Source organism: Atractosteus spatula, chromosome 4 (genome assembly GCF_055471065.1).
Source record: "Atractosteus spatula isolate fAtrSpa1 chromosome 4, fAtrSpa1.hap1, whole genome shotgun sequence".
Classification (NCBI taxonomy): Eukaryota; Metazoa; Chordata; class Actinopteri; order Semionotiformes; family Lepisosteidae; genus Atractosteus; species Atractosteus spatula.
In genome coordinates this window covers 22,025,777-22,043,903 of record NC_142709.1, presented here as the reverse complement: position 1 = coordinate 22,043,903, position 18,127 = coordinate 22,025,777, and the positions used below count along the sequence as shown (strand labels likewise).

Genomic DNA, 18,127 nt, shown 5'->3' with positions numbered 1-18,127 from the left:
TAATATTTTATTCAAAACCTGAAAGCTCAAATTGAAGACATATAAGGGTAACATAAATTACCTAAAATGTCAGAATAACTAAACAGAAAACACCTTAAATCTATTCCTTGAATATTCATATTCAGCACCTCTGGCAGCAATTACAGCTACAGTTTTTGGGGGTTAGTCTCTATTGACTTTATTCACTTGAAAGATAGAATTTTTGTCCATTCATCTTGGCAGACTTGCTCAGGTGCTTGGGGATCACTTGCGTACAGCAATTTTTAAGTCTTTCCACAGATTCTCAATTGGATTCAAGTAATTCTTTGTCTGGGCGACTCAAGGCCATTCACTTTCTTATACTTAATCCACTCCAGTGTAGTTTTGGATTATTGTCCTACTGAAAAGTGAATTTTTGTCCCAGTTCTAGTTCTAAATTAAGCTTTCTTCTAATATTTGCCAGTACTTTACTCTGTTTCATCAGTCTTTATTAGGTTTCTGATCCCTGCTGATGAGAACCAGATCTATTACATACTGGTTCTGCCACCATGCTTGTCAGTAGGGATTGTGATGGTGTTGACTGAGAGATGTTGGTTTTGCATCAGATGTAAAACTTTACATTTAAACCAAAAAAATCCTTTCTGACCACAAAACTTGTTTGCTGCAAGTATGTTGTATCACTTTGTTGCAGACTCCATGCAGGATGTGAGATGTTTTTTTATTTATTCAGTTCTATACATTTCCTTTGAGGAGTTACCAGGGTATTGTTGACCCATGGACATTTCCTCGGATCTCAGCCACTGATTCAGTATGTCTTTCAAAGGTGCTGTTTGCCTCATGGTGGCATATAACCAGTTTCATCCTTGTCTGACCACTTGGTTTGGATGAACAGGATGGCCTGGGCAGTACCTGGTTGCCTTCTACTTCTTAACTATTAACTTCACCATGCTCCATGCTCGTAAGACATTGAGAGTATGTTATTGTAACCTTCTGCTGATCTATGTCTTTATATAACTTAATCCCTGCAATGTTTTGAAAGCTTCATGGTTGAATATTTGCTTTAAATGCACTACATGTTCAAAAAACAGAGACTGCTGTTTTATTATGAAATCAAGAGAACCACAATTATTGCACACAGACTTATCTAATTGTATTGCTTTGTGTACAATAATTAATTTAGGTGTGCCACAGCAAAGAGTTTGAATACTTATAGAATCCTGACTTTTCCATTTTCTGTAATATTATCCATTTACTTCTTTCCTTATGCAGGACATCAAGGTGTAATAACTGCAATCTTTAAAGCATCAAAATTTGAAAACTGTTTCCGAGAGTCTGAATACTTTTCCAAGGCATTGTATAGACACTTGTTCATATAAAATTCAGGAGAATATTCAAGTATTTATTTGAATATTACTTTTGTAGTGGTATTTTTTGCTCAACTCATGTCTTTTAAATTACACACTGTGAGAATTATGAAAACCATTGTAAGTCAATTTACATGTCAAATTGTTTTCATTATTATTTTATAAAACCTCATAGTACCTCAAAATTATACTGCAAAGGCTGATCTTAAGTTCCATATCAGAGTGTTTTCCATATCCTTTCTATTACCAGAAAGAACATACTGTGTTTTATATTTGCTGATCTATTTACTGTAGTATTTTCAGTACAGTACATCAGTTGTAGATGTTGACCAATTAGCAATAAAACAAAATTACACTTTTGTTTCATTATCAACATTTCACTATACAGTATAATACAGGGGAAATAATTATAAGCCAAATTATACACAGAACAAAAGTATATTCTGTATATGATGGCTTATTTATTTTATACAATATATATTGATGCATACAAATTATTTGTTGTTATATTGGTATATTGCTGGATTTGCCTTTATTTGTATAATAGTATCTATATTGCATTGCTTGCATCTTATTTTCATAGATTATGATGAAAGTCAAGTATTATTTGATTGCACATTTTATCTTATTTACATATGTTATATATCACAAAGAAATGTAGATACCAGACTAAACTCAATTTTTTTAGATTCTCTGTGAACAATTAATTTTAAAGAAAGGTTGCACAATATTTAAAATACTAGCAATCATTTATTACTCAGTATTATTACAGATTGCATTCTGTAGTTTTTTTTTTAAAACTGGAATAATTACAGTCTTTTATCTCTTAAGCTTAAAAAAGGATATTGAAACAGAGCATGATAACTAAGAAAATACCCACAATTACAAAAATTACAATTACAATTACATTTCAACCCTGTAGGATGCAGAAGAAAGCTACAGTATGCAGGCTGCAAATTTTCGGCAGTTAATATATACTATATTTAATGTCTTATAAAAGATACAAAGGTCAGTTTTTTTCAGGATTCAATGGTAATGCAAAGAATATCCATGAGTCATCCTCTATAGTATATATTATAATTGCTAAAACAGATATTTTAATTCTGAAATGTGTCTTTACTGTTGTGTAAGTTGTTGGGCTGGTACAAGAAGTGCAGATGAGTCAGTAATGAGTAGTGACAGGCATGATAAGCTATAGTACCATGCAAAGTGGCAGTCTTGATAGCTTAAGCTGGTCTTATGCTAATACCTTCATAGTTACTGCTGGGCACAATAGAAACAAATTTGAAAGGCATGTTACATATTTCTGTAATTCAACATGCTTTAAATTTACATGAAGAAAGCCATTATACACAATGTTTTTAAATCCAGACTGGATGAAAGACAAAAGCAACAAAATGTCACTAAGATTCAACATAGAGAAAGTAACATAACTATAATAATAACAAATATTTTTAGAACTAATAACAAAATTGAAAAAAAAAATAACTTACACCTTATCTCTACAGCAGTTTTTGATCTTTTTATCCTGAAACAGTAGCAATATCGTAATGCAAAGTATGGGGTAGTTGTTAAACATTGTATCACAGTTCACTGTGGTGAACCCTGTAGTAACAGACACAACAGAAATGCCAGTTCATATCTAAATATTTCAGTAGAAATAAATAAAATGAAGTAACAAAGATCTTGGGTAAAACACGCATAAGGAATTGAGAAATGAACACTGGGGATATGGCACTCAATGTGGTACATGAGACTGTCAGCCATTAAAACCCACATATTGCAGACAGGTAATACTATGACAGCTAAAACTAGATAATGTTTTACTATCAAGTTTTCAGCAGAGAAATGCAGTCACATTAGTGCATCTAATTTTTTTAGATGAACTCAAGAATGGTTAAGAGGAATGAGAAGAAGCTAATTTGGTAGCTAGTAGTTATTTATACAAGAACCAGGTCAAGCCTTTTCTTCATAGAACATGATGTAAACTTAATATGATTGAGTAAACTAATTCCGGAGCAGTACATTCATATACTAATATCACTTGGTTTACATTCAAGAGCTTCCACTCAACATTCTTTAAATTTTCATCATCCTATTTTTACTACATTCAGAAAGTTCTGCAAGGGATTTAAGCATGTAGAATGAAGTCTTGTTTTAGAGGTAATGTAATGGTATAACCATCATATATACTGTATTTAACCATATAACCATCATAACACAGTATACAGCATATAGCCAAGCATTATATAACCATCCACCCATTCTTCTGTATTGTACTAAAGATTATACAGCAATTAGTACTGGAGTTAGTAATAACAGTTGTATTTTTATAATTGTGACAAATTGGAGATACTGTCTGTTTCTTTGTGTCTGATATTTTACCTATATTGTAAAGAGTTGACTTGAGAGTCAGGTTTAACCTCAAATGATTTTGTGATATGATTTTCATTTGTGCTGTTTCTTCTTCAATGGCTGGACTCTTTTTGTAATTTGGACATTTTTTCATGCTCACAATGCTTTTGTTACATACTACCTACTGGTACTGTATGTGTAAAGACTTATGTGATGTTCACATTTTCCCATTTTCTGTATGGAACTAACCAAAACATTTGAGAAACAACAAGAAGTGTGGTTCAGGCCAAGAAACTTGTTTTTGCTACTGTATCTACACAAGTGTACTCCATTCAACTGATTATGTGACTTCTAAAGACAATTGGTTCCATAAGTGCCTATTTAGGGGTGTCATACTCATAGCTAAGGGGGTGAATACAGTATGTATGCAATGAGCTACTTTCAGTTTTATATGAATAATTAATTTGGAACGATCTGTATACTTTTGTTTTCACTTTGACATTAAAAAGGGCTTTGTTTTGATCATTGGCCTAAAACCTTCCTTAAATGCATCCCTAAAACCCTCTAATAATAAATACACTATGACTCCATATTGTAACACAGGGAAGGTGAATATTTTTTATTTTCATTGTACCTGTATATCTGCCGAGTTGTGTCAGAAGCAGTTAATTTAATGGCCCCATATCTTCATTGCTGGTTCTATGAATATCTAGCTGCATCAATGCCACTGTTGTGTTGTGGCTAATGACTGCTGGAGATGGACATAGCAGCTAATAGGGGAACAGTCTAATATTGTTCCTCTCACTTTATTGCCCCAAGTATTCTAACATCTAGGACATTTTAAAATGTTTGGAAACTGCAGAACTAATGAAGCACTGAACTATCCTTTTCTGTAAATTGTGGCGATACTTGAGAACTGAGCTGATCTGCTCAAAAATATTCATTTTGAGACTCACAAAATTAATAATCTGAATTCTGTATCCTGTTTGATACTTCTTGGCAGATAAATTCTAATGAATGAATATGCTCTAAACTTCTACCCCTACAGAGATATGTAAATTATGTTTGTTGTGATAATATAAAAAATATATACTGTATTTACAAAATAAACTATATTTTGTTTTTACAACACAATCCTATGCAAACTATCCTCCCCTCTTGTAATACCACATTAAATTGGGCTAATTTAATTTTAATAACACATTTTCTTTTCAGTGCCTACATTGTTTTTAGAAGGTTATGTGGTGAACATGAAACAGTTGTGAATGGAATTTAAAAGCAAATATTCAACCCATTGATCAAGTTAATTAGTTCTGTCATGTTCATTAAAATTAATTATTTTGTATACACATTTATACATTTTATCTTCCAAATTAGCTGTTTTTCCATGGTTTGAGCTATTATTATAATGTCATATTGTGTCTAAATGGAAATTTACCAATATTCAGGACTTACAAGGGTTTTGCAGCAATTTCAATATTTTAGAATTTCATTACATTAAGTCATCATTTTGCAGCTCCACACTTTTTAATGAGGCACTTTATTAAAATTATTTCCACAGCTGTAAAGACCAGTTAACCTCTAAAAGTAATTCTTAACTTAAGTTAATGTATGTGTCAGATTTAAATCACTGCCAAAAGAATATTAAAATTATTGATTTATTGTTTTTAAGTAACACCTTAAGTGTGCTAAAGTAATTCATTTTGTTTTGCTTAATGACTAAATAACCTGGTAATACATTTATTTAGAAAAAGAACATTCATTACACTATTTTCTATGATATGACGTAAGATAAACGTTGCTGTAGAGTCTTTTTTTTATTGAAACACTTTCTTTCTGGAAATGTCTTAAAATGATATAATTAGGCAATTTACATTTCCAGAAATTATTTGACCTTTGCTTTTGCCAATAATTACTGTATCCCCGCTGCTGTACACAGTCTCACTCACTGGTGAGATCTTCTCTGTCGGAAAAGGTTACTAGGCTGTTCATTTTCAGACTTTTGAAAAGCCTTCAAATGTCATTAAAATGTGAAGGAATATTATCAAAATTAAGCTAAAAATCTAATGCATAACTTATCATACATTTCAAAGTCTGCAATTAAAATATCATGGACGTTATGCTTTTGCAATTATGTTACCCAAGCTAGATAATAATGACAAGTTTTTAATTCTCATTTTAGATTCTAAGGAACCCCCTATCAAGTTCTTTAATGTGGTATGAGTTGAAAAGTAACCAGAATATAGTAATATCATATGAACATATATGCTTGTTATATTAGACTTGTTCACAAAAGTTCAGCTCCACACACATCATATTTTGTGCAAATCTGATCTACATAAGGTGGAAATCTAGATATGATAACAGTAATGATATTGTCTTGCATTAGGTCCCCAACAGTGATAGAAGGCAATCAAGCTATACTAATAAGGAGCCTTATATGAATAACATTGTATTCGTACTATGACTGTTGAGCTTATGTAATAAAGAAAACATGGAGAAAATAGAAAAAAATATGTTAAAAAGAAATACCAGATTTGTAATTCTGTTACCACCTCCATAGAATCAGAAAATGTTCTTAAAAATTGATTTAATCTCCACATTTTTCATGATATACATGTTAAGGGTTTTGACAGAGTTACCAGTGTCAGAAGAAATGCTTATTTTGGACTTGGAGTTGATTTTAAACACAGGAGTGCATTCATTGGATAGTAAATAAAAGCAGAACATTTTCATTTGTTCCTCAAAATAATAATGGTTTCTTTTGTCAAAGAAAGTAGTGTTCCATTTAGAACAAGCCCATGCATAACTGTTTGCTAACAACATTAATTAACATTTTTCTAATGATGGTATTTTTCACATAACAGTTGTTAAAATTAAAGCAATGCATTAGTTTTTTACATGGCTAGCGATCTATAAAAGTTGATTAGGGTTGGGATCAGGGTTAGGGTTTTGTTCGTGATATGTTGTTCCACACAAGTACAAAGTATTGTTCTTTCTTGTGGACCTCTGTTATTGGTAATTTGTATATACTGTATACTGTACCTGCAGAACTTTTAACCCACATCTACTGAAATCAAGATGTTGTGAAGTTCATCTCTTATTGTATTCCATTACACTTTTTCCATGAAATAGTAATAGATGTGTTTAATAGATCCCAGGAATTACACAGAACAGCATGCATTGCTTATGTCTTTCTTACATATCCTATTAACAGTGCAATTTATATGCAGTATATACTGTATGTGTGTGTCCCATTACAGTACATGTACAGTATCTCAGGTTATGATAAAGATTATTTAAAATATAGTATTATACGCTGTGGATATCTAAGAAAGGATAAGTGTTGGTAAAAATCTTCATTATGTTAGCATATTTTTATTTGTATTTGTAAATTAATTTAATCAGTGCTCAGTAAAATACGGCATGGTTACACATTAGTAGCTATGCAACAGTTGTTCTTACATTTTTTAATGTCATCAGAAAGATATGTTTAATACTATAGATTCAGTGGTGTCTCTCTTCTGAATTATATACAGTGCAAATTAAAGGCAATTCTTTTTGATTATTTACTTTTTTAGTATTTTAAAAGTTTCTTTGTTGAAATGGAGAGTATCTTTACAGTGGCTACAAAAAGTATTTTTACAGATGGCATAAAAATGTTCATAAAATAAAACATAAATGTACTAAACATAGAATTTCATTGCATAATCTTTACAAAGATGAAACTCTAAAATCTAAAGAAATACAATTAAAAACATAAGATATAATTCTTAAAATATTTAATTATGAACATGTTATAGTTTACCTTTCCTGATGCACAGTCAGTGTTTATCAGAATTTGTGCTTTATTACTACATGAATAGATGTTGATTTTCACACAACTTTACCAAACCACCACCTTTTGAAATTTGAAAGTGAGGTTACTAAAAAATCCAACCTAGTTTCAAGATTATGGCTACACACAGTACCTGCCTAATTGAGTCATTAATTTGATGAAAATAAAAGACTGGTTGATAATCTCATCAGGTTATCTCAATTCTGCACACCATTTTTTTCTGTTGTTACATTATGTTACATTTCTGTTTTTAGGAATAAAATAAATAATTTGCTGAAACTTTGTGTACAGATTAATCTGTGTTATAATAATAATAATAATAATAATTGCTTACACTTATATAATGCTTTTCTGGGCACTCCACTCAAAGCGCTTTACAGGTAATGGGGACTCCCCTCCACCACAACCAATGTGCAGCATCCACCTGGATGATGCGACAGCAGCCATAGCGTGCCAGAACGCTCAGCACACATCAGCTATCAGTGGGGAGGAGAACAGAGTAATGAAGCCAATTCATAGATGGGGATTATTAGGAGGCCATGATTGATAAGGGAGAATGGGAAATTAGGCCAGGACACCGGGGTTCCACCCCTACTCTTTTCAAAAAACACCCTGGGATTTTTAATGACCACAGAGAGACAGGACTTCGGTTTTACGTCTCATCTGAAGGATGGCGCATGTTTACAGTATAGCGTCCCCCTCACTATACTGGGGCAACCTTAGTTTTTCCCAGGAGGTCTCCCATCCAGGTACTGACCAGCTTAGCGTCAGTGGGTTGCCACTTGTGAGTTGCAGGGTGATATGGCTGCTGGCTTACTAGTGTAAAGTGTAAAGTATAAAGTATAAAGTGTAAAGTATAAAGTACTAGAGTGCACTTTAAGATTATTCTCTGTGGTAAATAAGTGGTAAATACGCTATGTAAAATACTATAATACTTCTTAGTAATGCAGACATCTATTGCATGTAATTAATGATTAAATGATTAAATGGGTTTGTTTAAAAGCTTCAGAACATTAAGACAGGAAAAAGTATGCTTACACACTAAATAAAACCACTTAAGTGACAACTCCAGAGAAATTACTAGTAATTCCTTCTAAATATTACTTGCTGGTTTGTTGTATATTTTAAAGTAATCAAATACGGGTTTTTTTTGGTATTATTTCTTCAAGGTATTATATATCCATCCATTTTCTAAATGCTTTATACAATTCAGGGTTGCAGGGAAGCCAGAGCCTATCCTGATATGCAATGGGCACAAGGCTGGATGGGTTGCCAGTTCATCACAGGGCAGATGCAAATACACATATGCGTGGACCAGGGCAAGTTTTCCCAGAAACCATTTAATCTACCAGCATGTCTTTGGACTGTGGAAGGAAGCCTGAGCACTTTTCCAAAGCCATCATGAACATGGTGAAACCATGCAAATTCCACACAGTTAACACTACAGAATTGATCCCAGGGCCGTAGCACTGCAAAGCAGAGATGCTAACCACTGTGCCACCATGCCACACTGGTATCAAATATTAGTCAAATAAGTAGTTATTTAAGAATCTTGCCAATGAAATATTCATTTATATCATGGTTACATTTTACACAAGACACACACATTGAACGTGAACATTTTAAATGTTATTTATTTTTAATTTATGTATATGCTATTATCAGATGCATAGTATCTAGAATGTCCTAAAATCTAAAAAAATAACATTAAATTTAAGTGTGATGAACAATGCTATGGATTCAACAAAGTACAAAAATGATTTATTTAAATCATAAATAATAATAAACTTTATTTTATATAGCATCTTTAAAGGTGGCTTCTCAAAGCGCTTTACAGAATGGCAACAGCAATAACAACAATAAAAAATAAACAAGATAAACACAATGAGAATATGCAGAGGAGACAGTAGATGGTGGTACTAAATACAATAGGAGCAGAGGGATAAAAAAATGGAACCAGTTAAGTAAACTCTCTTCTAAAGAAGAAGGCTTTGAGTCTGGATTTGAAGGAGTTTAGAGAAGGTGACTCTCTGTTATCCATGGGGAGAGAGTTCCAGAGCTTAGGGGCATAACAGGAGAAGGCCTTGTCACCCAAAGAGAGTAGACGGGCTTGTGGGACAGTTAGGAGACCAGAATTAAGGGAGTGAAAGCTGCAAGATGGAGAATAGGGCGATAAAAGCTTAGACAGGTACTTATAATAATGATAATGTGATAATGTTTCTTTATTAGCCCTGTACAATTTCTTGCATTAGGAATTCGTCTTTTCGCATACCCCAGCTTTTCTCCATGAGACACAGACACACAGACAAGGAGAGAAGCTTGGGGTCAGAGCACAGGGTCAGCCATTGTACGGCGCCCCTGGAGCAGTTGGGGTTAAGGGCCTTGCTCAGGGGCCCAACGAAGTAGGATTCCTCTGCCGGCTGCGGGATTTGAACACAGTTAGTGATAACATAGGGCGTAGTCTAGCGATATTTCTGAGGTGAAAAAAAGAAGTTTTAACAATATGCTTCACATGTGGGTCAAATGTTAATCCTGAATCAAATATCACCTCATGGTTTTTCAATTTAGACTGAAGCTCAAGTACCATCCACAGGCAAGGTTAGAGGATTGGCTTTACAAAGTTAATGGGAGATGCCAATAAGGATGACTTCAGTCTTATGACAGTTAAGATTAAGGACATTTTGAGTCATCCAAGATTTTATGTTAGAGATACAATTAGATAGAATAGAGACAGCCACATCAGTGTCAGGTTTGATATGGATGTATATTTGTGTATCATCAGCATAGAAATGATAGTTGAGGCTGTGCAATCTTAAAAGCTGACCAAGTGGAAACATGTAAATGCTGAAAAGTAGGGGACCCAGTATCGAGCCCTGAGGAACACCAGACTTAATAGGACCAATTTCAGACCTAAATCCGTCAAGAGAGACAAAGTGACACCGATCAGTGAGGTTAGACTTGAGCCATTTGAGAGCAGTGTCAGAAACTCCAAACACATTCTCAAGATGAGAAAGTAAGATGTCATGGTTAACAGTGTTGAAAGCAGCACTGAGATCAAGAAGAATGAGGATAGAGAGAGAACCAGAATCAGAAGCTATTAGAAGATCATTCGTAGCTTTGACCAGGGTAGTTTCTGTGCTGTTAAGTTGACGGAAACCAGATTGGAGGGGTTCGAAAAGGTTATTTACAATGAGGTGGTTATGTAATTGAAATGTGACAGCACATTCTAGAATTTTTGCAAGAAAGGGAAAGTTCCAATGACTGGCGATGAGGGAGGTAATGTGGTGGGGCAGTTAAATGACAATGAGGTTATTATAAAATGTAAAAAGTGGCTAAAATAAACAGTATGGATTAAAATACTGTAGTATACAGCTAGAATATGCTGCTCTGTGGTTACAGAGAAGTAAAATACACAGCCTGTAGATATGTATACCTTGTTCACATTGAATAAGTGTAATTAGCAGGTTATACTGCCATATTGAGATTTAAAAAGATTAGTGCAATAGGGTAGGAGTTATTGAAGGATGCAGTTGAGAGCTAAGAGATCACAGGTGCTGAGTCTTGAACAGCAAGTGCTGAAAGGTGGTCAGAGACTGCACATTTCTGATTTCTGTGGATAGTTCATTCCACTATTGAGGGTCAAATGTGAACAGGCTTTGGATGTGGCATAACAGAGAGGAAGTATTCCCCAATTCTCTAGCAGACTAGAAGGAGCGGGTTGGGGTGGAATGTAGGCAGGGACAAGAGACTAAAGATAGAAAAGAACAGAGGGGAAGAGACAGATTTAGGAAAACCTAGGGCTTTGAATTACAGTAGGTCCAGCAACAGGGAATACAATACACTGTTATAATACACTGCATTATACAAGAAGGAACAGAATAGTGGTGAGAACATAAAAAGCCCTCATGTACAGGTAGGTAGAACAACAGGGAAAATTGTTTTCAATTTGTAAAGTGAATACCTGTACAGCAGGAATCAGTCTTCTGACATTTTAAGTACAAGATCATTTTTTTATTTAAGTGCAACCCAAGATCTGTTTCCATAAAAATGCAGAATAAGGAGCAATACGAGTCGCTGTTTTAAACTTATGTAATATCTAAAATTAATCTAAAATAAAGTATATACAGGTATGTTTATACTGTATATGCTAATCAAGTCTCAGTATGACAACTGGAAGCAATATCTACAAGTATCTGTAAGTGTGAGTTGTAGTTCGAAATAATAAATGCTTCAGACGGGCATCTGTGAAATGTTGCAAATACCTGCAAATACTGTATTTGATTATCTTCATTTGGAAGAGCACTATCTTACAGAAGTGTGCGGAAGCAAAGTAAACCTTTAACTGTAAAGCACAGAATAATAGAAATGGGTACTCTTCTGTTTATAAGTTAGCAAAAATCATTATCCCTTGATCTAACTTTCCACTCAATATAATTTTGAATAGCAATTATCTCCATATCAGTTCCACCAGTTCATGAATCAAACACATAATGGTATTTGGTAGCCATCCCAACAATGTATACATAAAGGAATAGAATTAAGTTAAACATGATGATTTCTTTTCACAAGTCTAATTCCTGGAAATTGTTAATTATTTTGAGTTTCTATATGTTATTATGCAAAGACTGCACACATTTATATTCTCACAACTTGGAATGTGAAGTAGCATTTGAAAGTATTCATACCTCTAATCATATGTAATATATTTGTTTCCCCTTCCCTGCAGTTCCCAGTTCAGCTAAGCTTCAGTTTTGACATTGTGGTCTGTGAGGAAGCCAAAGTCTAGCACCTATGTGTTATCTGACAGCTCACTGTACACTTTGTTCCTTGATTTAAGAAAAGTGACAATTGTAGGCTTGAGATCTAAAACTTTACATGACCTTCCCTCAAATTAAAAACCTCACTTCACTATTGAGAATTAGTTCTCTGCAGACAGCATCAATAATCATAAAGATGCAAAAATGTAGCATGTTCTAGGTGTCAGTAATGGGATATGACAACATTTGGTGCTGTAAATGATGGTGCTTTTCAGTCTGGGCCAGAATTTCCAGACCAGTGCCCCTAATATGACAAGGGATACTGTTCTGTAGTTGTTGCCATCATTTGCATGAGATGATAAACTCAAAGTCCTGACTACTTGGTCATTAAAAATCTCACTGCACTTTGTAAAAGACTAAGGGTGTTAATCTCAGTGTCCTTGTTAAATTTTACTTTGGGTTTTCATATTCTGTAGTAGCTTCCCTAAAGTTCTCCCTTTAAACATGTGTCATTGATTTTTTCAGCAGTGGCCACTCACACTACAAAACTGAGACTTTCAAGTTGATCAATGTAATGAGTTGACCTATGCTATGCAAATTCAATATTCGATATAATAAGATATGCATGTTCAATACAATATCTATATGTCTACTACAAAAACATTTTCCTAATGATAACTGAAATTTCTGCTGTTAAAAGTGGTATTTTTGTTGATGCTATGCTCATTTAAATCACAAATAAAATAAAGATGTCCCATATAAATGCTACATCAAAATAGTATTGAAACACTTTATTTCTGTTTTTTGCACTGAAATTAGAGAGAATTGAATAGGAAAATGCTGATGGTCAGTAAAATGTCTATTAAAATACAGTATAAAACAACATCTTTAATAAACATTATAAAATACATATTGATATATTTTTTATGCTTCATATACAGTATGTGCACATGGTTAGATTAGATAAGATCTGGAATGAAATATGAGTCCACTAATGTGATTGTGAATTGTTTTGTTGGGAATGTGAGAAGCAAAGCTTTAGAATCCCTATGACTGTGCAGTGGGCTGTGCAGAGAAAGGTTGGAGCCCAATCTTCTAGAATCTTGCCTAGAAATGTTCTTAGTCAGCAAGAAGTCTGGTAAAGAAAAGTTTCAGTCAACCGGGACCATGTGTTTTGCAGGTTTAAAATACTACATTCAAATATCCCTGCCATAAAAATGTCCTTGTGTTTACTGCTTCTAAAGCACAATGGTTCCCTTTTTAAAAGTGTGCGGTCTCTAGCCATGTTACTTGGGAGTGCCTATCTAGCAAGTTTTAGAGGTTGTCATTAAATCAACAATTCCTAAAGATCTTGGAAAACATATTAGATAATATTTAGGACAAAGACATGAAGACATTTTATCCAGCAATGACTAGACTTCCCTTAATTGAGCAAAGTACTTGTTAAACTGATCAATAGCTTACAACTGACTAGTTCCTAGTCTTTAAAGACAAAAAAAAAACAAATGATTAAAGGGTGACCTATAAAATCTGGATTGGGTCTATCTAGGACCAGGGTTGGAAACCTGTTCTTTTCTACCAGGATATAAAAATAGAAATATTCTGGATTTATAGCCCAATATTTGACTATTTTTAATTTATTCTATTACAACTTTAAGAGCTAATAATATGAAAGATTAGTTTAGACTTAAAGGGCTCACATTCATCTCTCAGTAGAATATTAAATAACTTATGTACTGTATTTACCAGTGTTTCCAAATGACTTATTATTTGATTATTTTAACAAAATGCCCTTTTTCGTGATTTACTCTAGATATCATGCACATAATTTCAAAGCATGTAATTGTAGATACTTTACCAGCTGAAAAAATATTAGAGAAAAAAGAAGTTTATTACAGTCCATAAAGTGTACAGATCAGATCATTATTCTGTTCTTGTCACTTGTTTTGTTGTTTGAGCTCATATATTTTTCTAAAGAACTACATACAATTTTTTGTGTGTACTCACAAAGTCTCATCCTGTGACACATTTGTTCCTTTCAGAAATAGCAAATGTGAATAGCCTTTTAAACGATATGTATGTTTAGATTTATAATTGTTTAAACTTTTGTCATTAGAATTCTAGAATGCATTTTTTGGAAACTTGCATGAAATACAGTACTTTGGGCATCCAAATTCAAAGATATATAAGTATAAGTATTTAATATCATATTAATGAGGTTCATCTGAGCCACTTAGGTCTGGCTTAATTTGTTTAGAGTAATTAATAAATAAAACTAAATCACTTTGATTATATTATCAATTAAATAGAATACTCTAGAAAATAAACATTACAAAAGAAGAGCATTAACAGATTTGTTTTGTGCTCTTCGTTCTAGTCACAGCGGCGTGTAACATTTCACCTCCCTGATGGCTCCCAGGAAAGCTGCAGTGACAGTGGTCTAGGAGACCATGAGCCTGTGGGCAGTGGAACGCTCATCTCACACCCTCTCCCTCTGGTTCAGCCACAGGACGAATTCTATGAGCCGGCCTCACCTGACAAGAGGACTGAAGCTGATGGAAACTCTGACCCCAACTCTGGTAAGTCTGTATCGTTACTTTTACTTTTATCTAGTTACTGTATATTTGTGCGCATTTTAGGCATGTGATTGAAGGGCAAAAACTTTTTTTTTTAATTTTGCCTTTCTAAGTAATAGTCTCTTTCAACATTTCTGTTTCCATCTTAATACCCTAATGAAAGATCTGCAAAAGCAGTAGGCTAGATTTACAAAAGGTTGCTCATACAGTACATACATTAAAAGGTTTGCTGTTTCAAACATGTAAAAAGGAAAAATGCCAAGTGACTTACTGTACATGTTAAGTAGATAGATTGCACATCAGGGCTGTCCAATCTTGTCCCAGAGGGCCAGTTTTTGCAGGTTTAATTCCAACTCAACTCTTGCCAAACAAAATCAGGTAGTAACTGGCGTAATTTGACTAATTTATGAGCTTCTCCCAGCTCGTCAGCTGTTGCTGCTTTAAAGAGACCTTGAATACAGTACCTGCTGATATACTGGGTGTCTGAGACAAGGATTAAACAACCCAGTTGTATATCCAATCAACATAATATTTAACTTTTAATACAGTTCAGTACAATAAATTTAGTTCATGTTATTGATGAGTGAAATCCTGTATTGTTATTTAAACATCTCAGCAAGTAATTGTTAATTAATCTTTTTCACATCAGTTTTTGTTAAACCTGTGTTTTTGGCTTTTCTATACTAGTCATAAAGGATGTCTCAATCTTTTTTTGAATCTTTTGAATTTTTAAATCAAATATTATTTTTAAAATGCCCTCCTTTCAAGCTGAAACAAATTAATTGAATTGCAGAGGTTAAACAATCAAACTACTGTACATCCTAATTTCTGTATTATGTTACAAGGCAATGGGCCTTATGTTTGCATCCTAATTTTGTAATACAACTGCAAACAACAGAGCCTTTTTTGAAAAATATACCATAATTAAAAAATCAAACACACAAAATCAAAACTGAAACAAAGCTTAATGAAGTGGGTTTGTTCTCATTATGTGTATCAATTAGGCTAGTAGTACAACAGAAAACCTGGTATTGACTTTTTTTAATGAAGTACAAGAAGTTAGACAGATCCTATTTCTGATTTGTTGTCTTTCTTATTTTCATGTTGTCTTTTATCATGATAACATGTTTTTCATGTTGAAGGAATACTAATTAAAATTTTGTATGGTTAGAACCTTAACCCTTGCTGTTGAAAATCATTTGGATACTTGCATTCAGGTTGACTCAAGAGGAAATGCATTGATTTCAGAAATTATTGTTTATATGAAAGGATTAGGTTTGTTTGAGTTGACAGAATAAATGAAATTCAATAACAGGAGAACAGCAGGAAGATGTTTATAGTTGCTCAAGTGATTCCATCTTGCCAATGACCTAGTGTGTCTATTCACTGACAAGAAACATTTGCAGAAATCTGGCCAATACATTAGCATAAGACAAATGATCAAATACGTGCTATTAGTTTTTGAAGAGATAGAAGTACTTATCCTGTACAGTATATGGTATGCTTCAACTAATACTCCGATTGCTTACATTTACCATTTTTGCAGCTATAATAACAATTGTTTTATTCTTTTGTGATTAAATCAATCTCTTGTCCAATCAATAAAGAGTAGAGTGAGAACACAAAAAATGTATTTTAGGTCTGGCACCCTGTTTGGTGTTCACATAAGGTATGCAGTACCATTTATACAGTGAATATAATAAAAACAATAGTTTGTTAGTTTTAGGTATCTCCTTATATTAAATGTATGTTAATATCTCAGTAAAACTGACATTTACAATCTTTGTAATGTGTTCTTTTTGTTTTTGGAACTGAATTTTAGGAGTAGAGATCTTTTCATTTCAAAATTCAATAAGGATTTGATCTTGTGGTGTGACAGTTTGAAGGACAATAGGGACAGACAGAGGAAGAAGAGCTGTGTGATTCATACAATTTCAAACATGCACATATACAGTATACTGTATTTTCTGTATGTGTGCCATAGCGTGCTACTGAATCACATAGAATTATCGCCAATACTTTCCTTTGTGGTTTGTAACTATTTTAAGTCTCATGTTGTCCCACTTAATCAGGATGCTTCATAGGGTTCTATGCGGGAACCTTTACTTTTTAGTATTTACACATTGCTTCTTGGTTGGATCATTTGTCACTATGTTTTTTTTTTATTTTAGATTCAAAGCTACAGTATGTGGTTGAGTGCTGTTCAGTGTGCAATAAGATGCTAACAATCCATATAACAGATGTAAAAATAAAAAGAAATGAAAAACAACTTGAAACCCAGCCTTGGACCCAGTAAAACCAAGAACATAACTGAAAAATACATTACAAACGTAAGTGAAAAGATAGGTCTTTAAATGAGATTTAAAAATATCCATAGTCACAGAGTCCTTGATAGATTGATCAATGAATTCACAGATGTGGGGCTGCACACACTTTATGTGGACCTAAGAACTGATCTTACTGTAGGTCAAGTTAGAAAGCCTGAATCAGCAAATATCAGAGTAAGAATTGGACTATAATCATAAAATAAGTCCTAAAATAACCTTGAAACCATTCAATGCCTTTCATATAAACTGATAAATTTTAAAGTCCACTCTAAATTTCAAATTGTGATTTACAAAGGGTATGAATTCTATGGTGATGTAGAGTACTTTTAGTTATCATATGAGCCATAAAACTCTAGACAAACTGAACTAGTTAGTATCTTAGAAAATACAGTAGTAAGAAGAGAATTACAGTAGTCTGGTCTTTTTGGAATGTGTCAATATTTGTGGTATGTGTCAATATTTCAGCATCTGACAAAAAGAGCTAGGGTGTTAGTTGAGCAATGTTATGTTGGTGGAGGAAAATAAATCCTGTGCAGTGTGTAACAGTTGTTTCAAACAACAAGGGATTTAAAATAACACCAAGTTTTCTAACTTAATCAACTTTGCAAACTTCCATCGTCTTATAGTTTGCAGTGAGAAAAATGCATTTAATTCAGTATCTTAAAATGATACAGACACCTTTAAAGTGGAGAACCCACAGGAGTAATGTAGAATGTCAGTAGAAAATCTGCAAATAAAGTGTCATCACCATAGCAGTGAAACCAAAGTTCATGATGCCAAATGCAACATGTAAATACTAAATGATGAATACCTTGGCATAGAATGCAGTGAAAACAGACAAGATTTACAATAACAAAACTAAAACATATCTTGGTCTGGAAAATATCATTAAACCACAAAAGTTTGAAAGTCTATTGCTAGATCCTGATGC

General features: G+C 33.4%; 1 protein-coding gene across 1 annotated transcript in view; it reads left to right on the top strand.

Moving 5' to 3' along the window:
• Positions 1 to 18,127, top strand: part of LOC148836014 (protocadherin-9-like) — a 283,860-nt gene that overhangs the window by 140,150 nt on the left and 125,583 nt on the right. Inside the window, exon 2 of the mRNA XM_088913132.1 lies at positions 14,671 to 14,872. Within this exon, the coding sequence (XP_088769258.1) occupies positions 14,671 to 14,872 (202 nt within the window). The remainder of the gene's footprint in view (positions 1 to 14,670; positions 14,873 to 18,127) is intronic.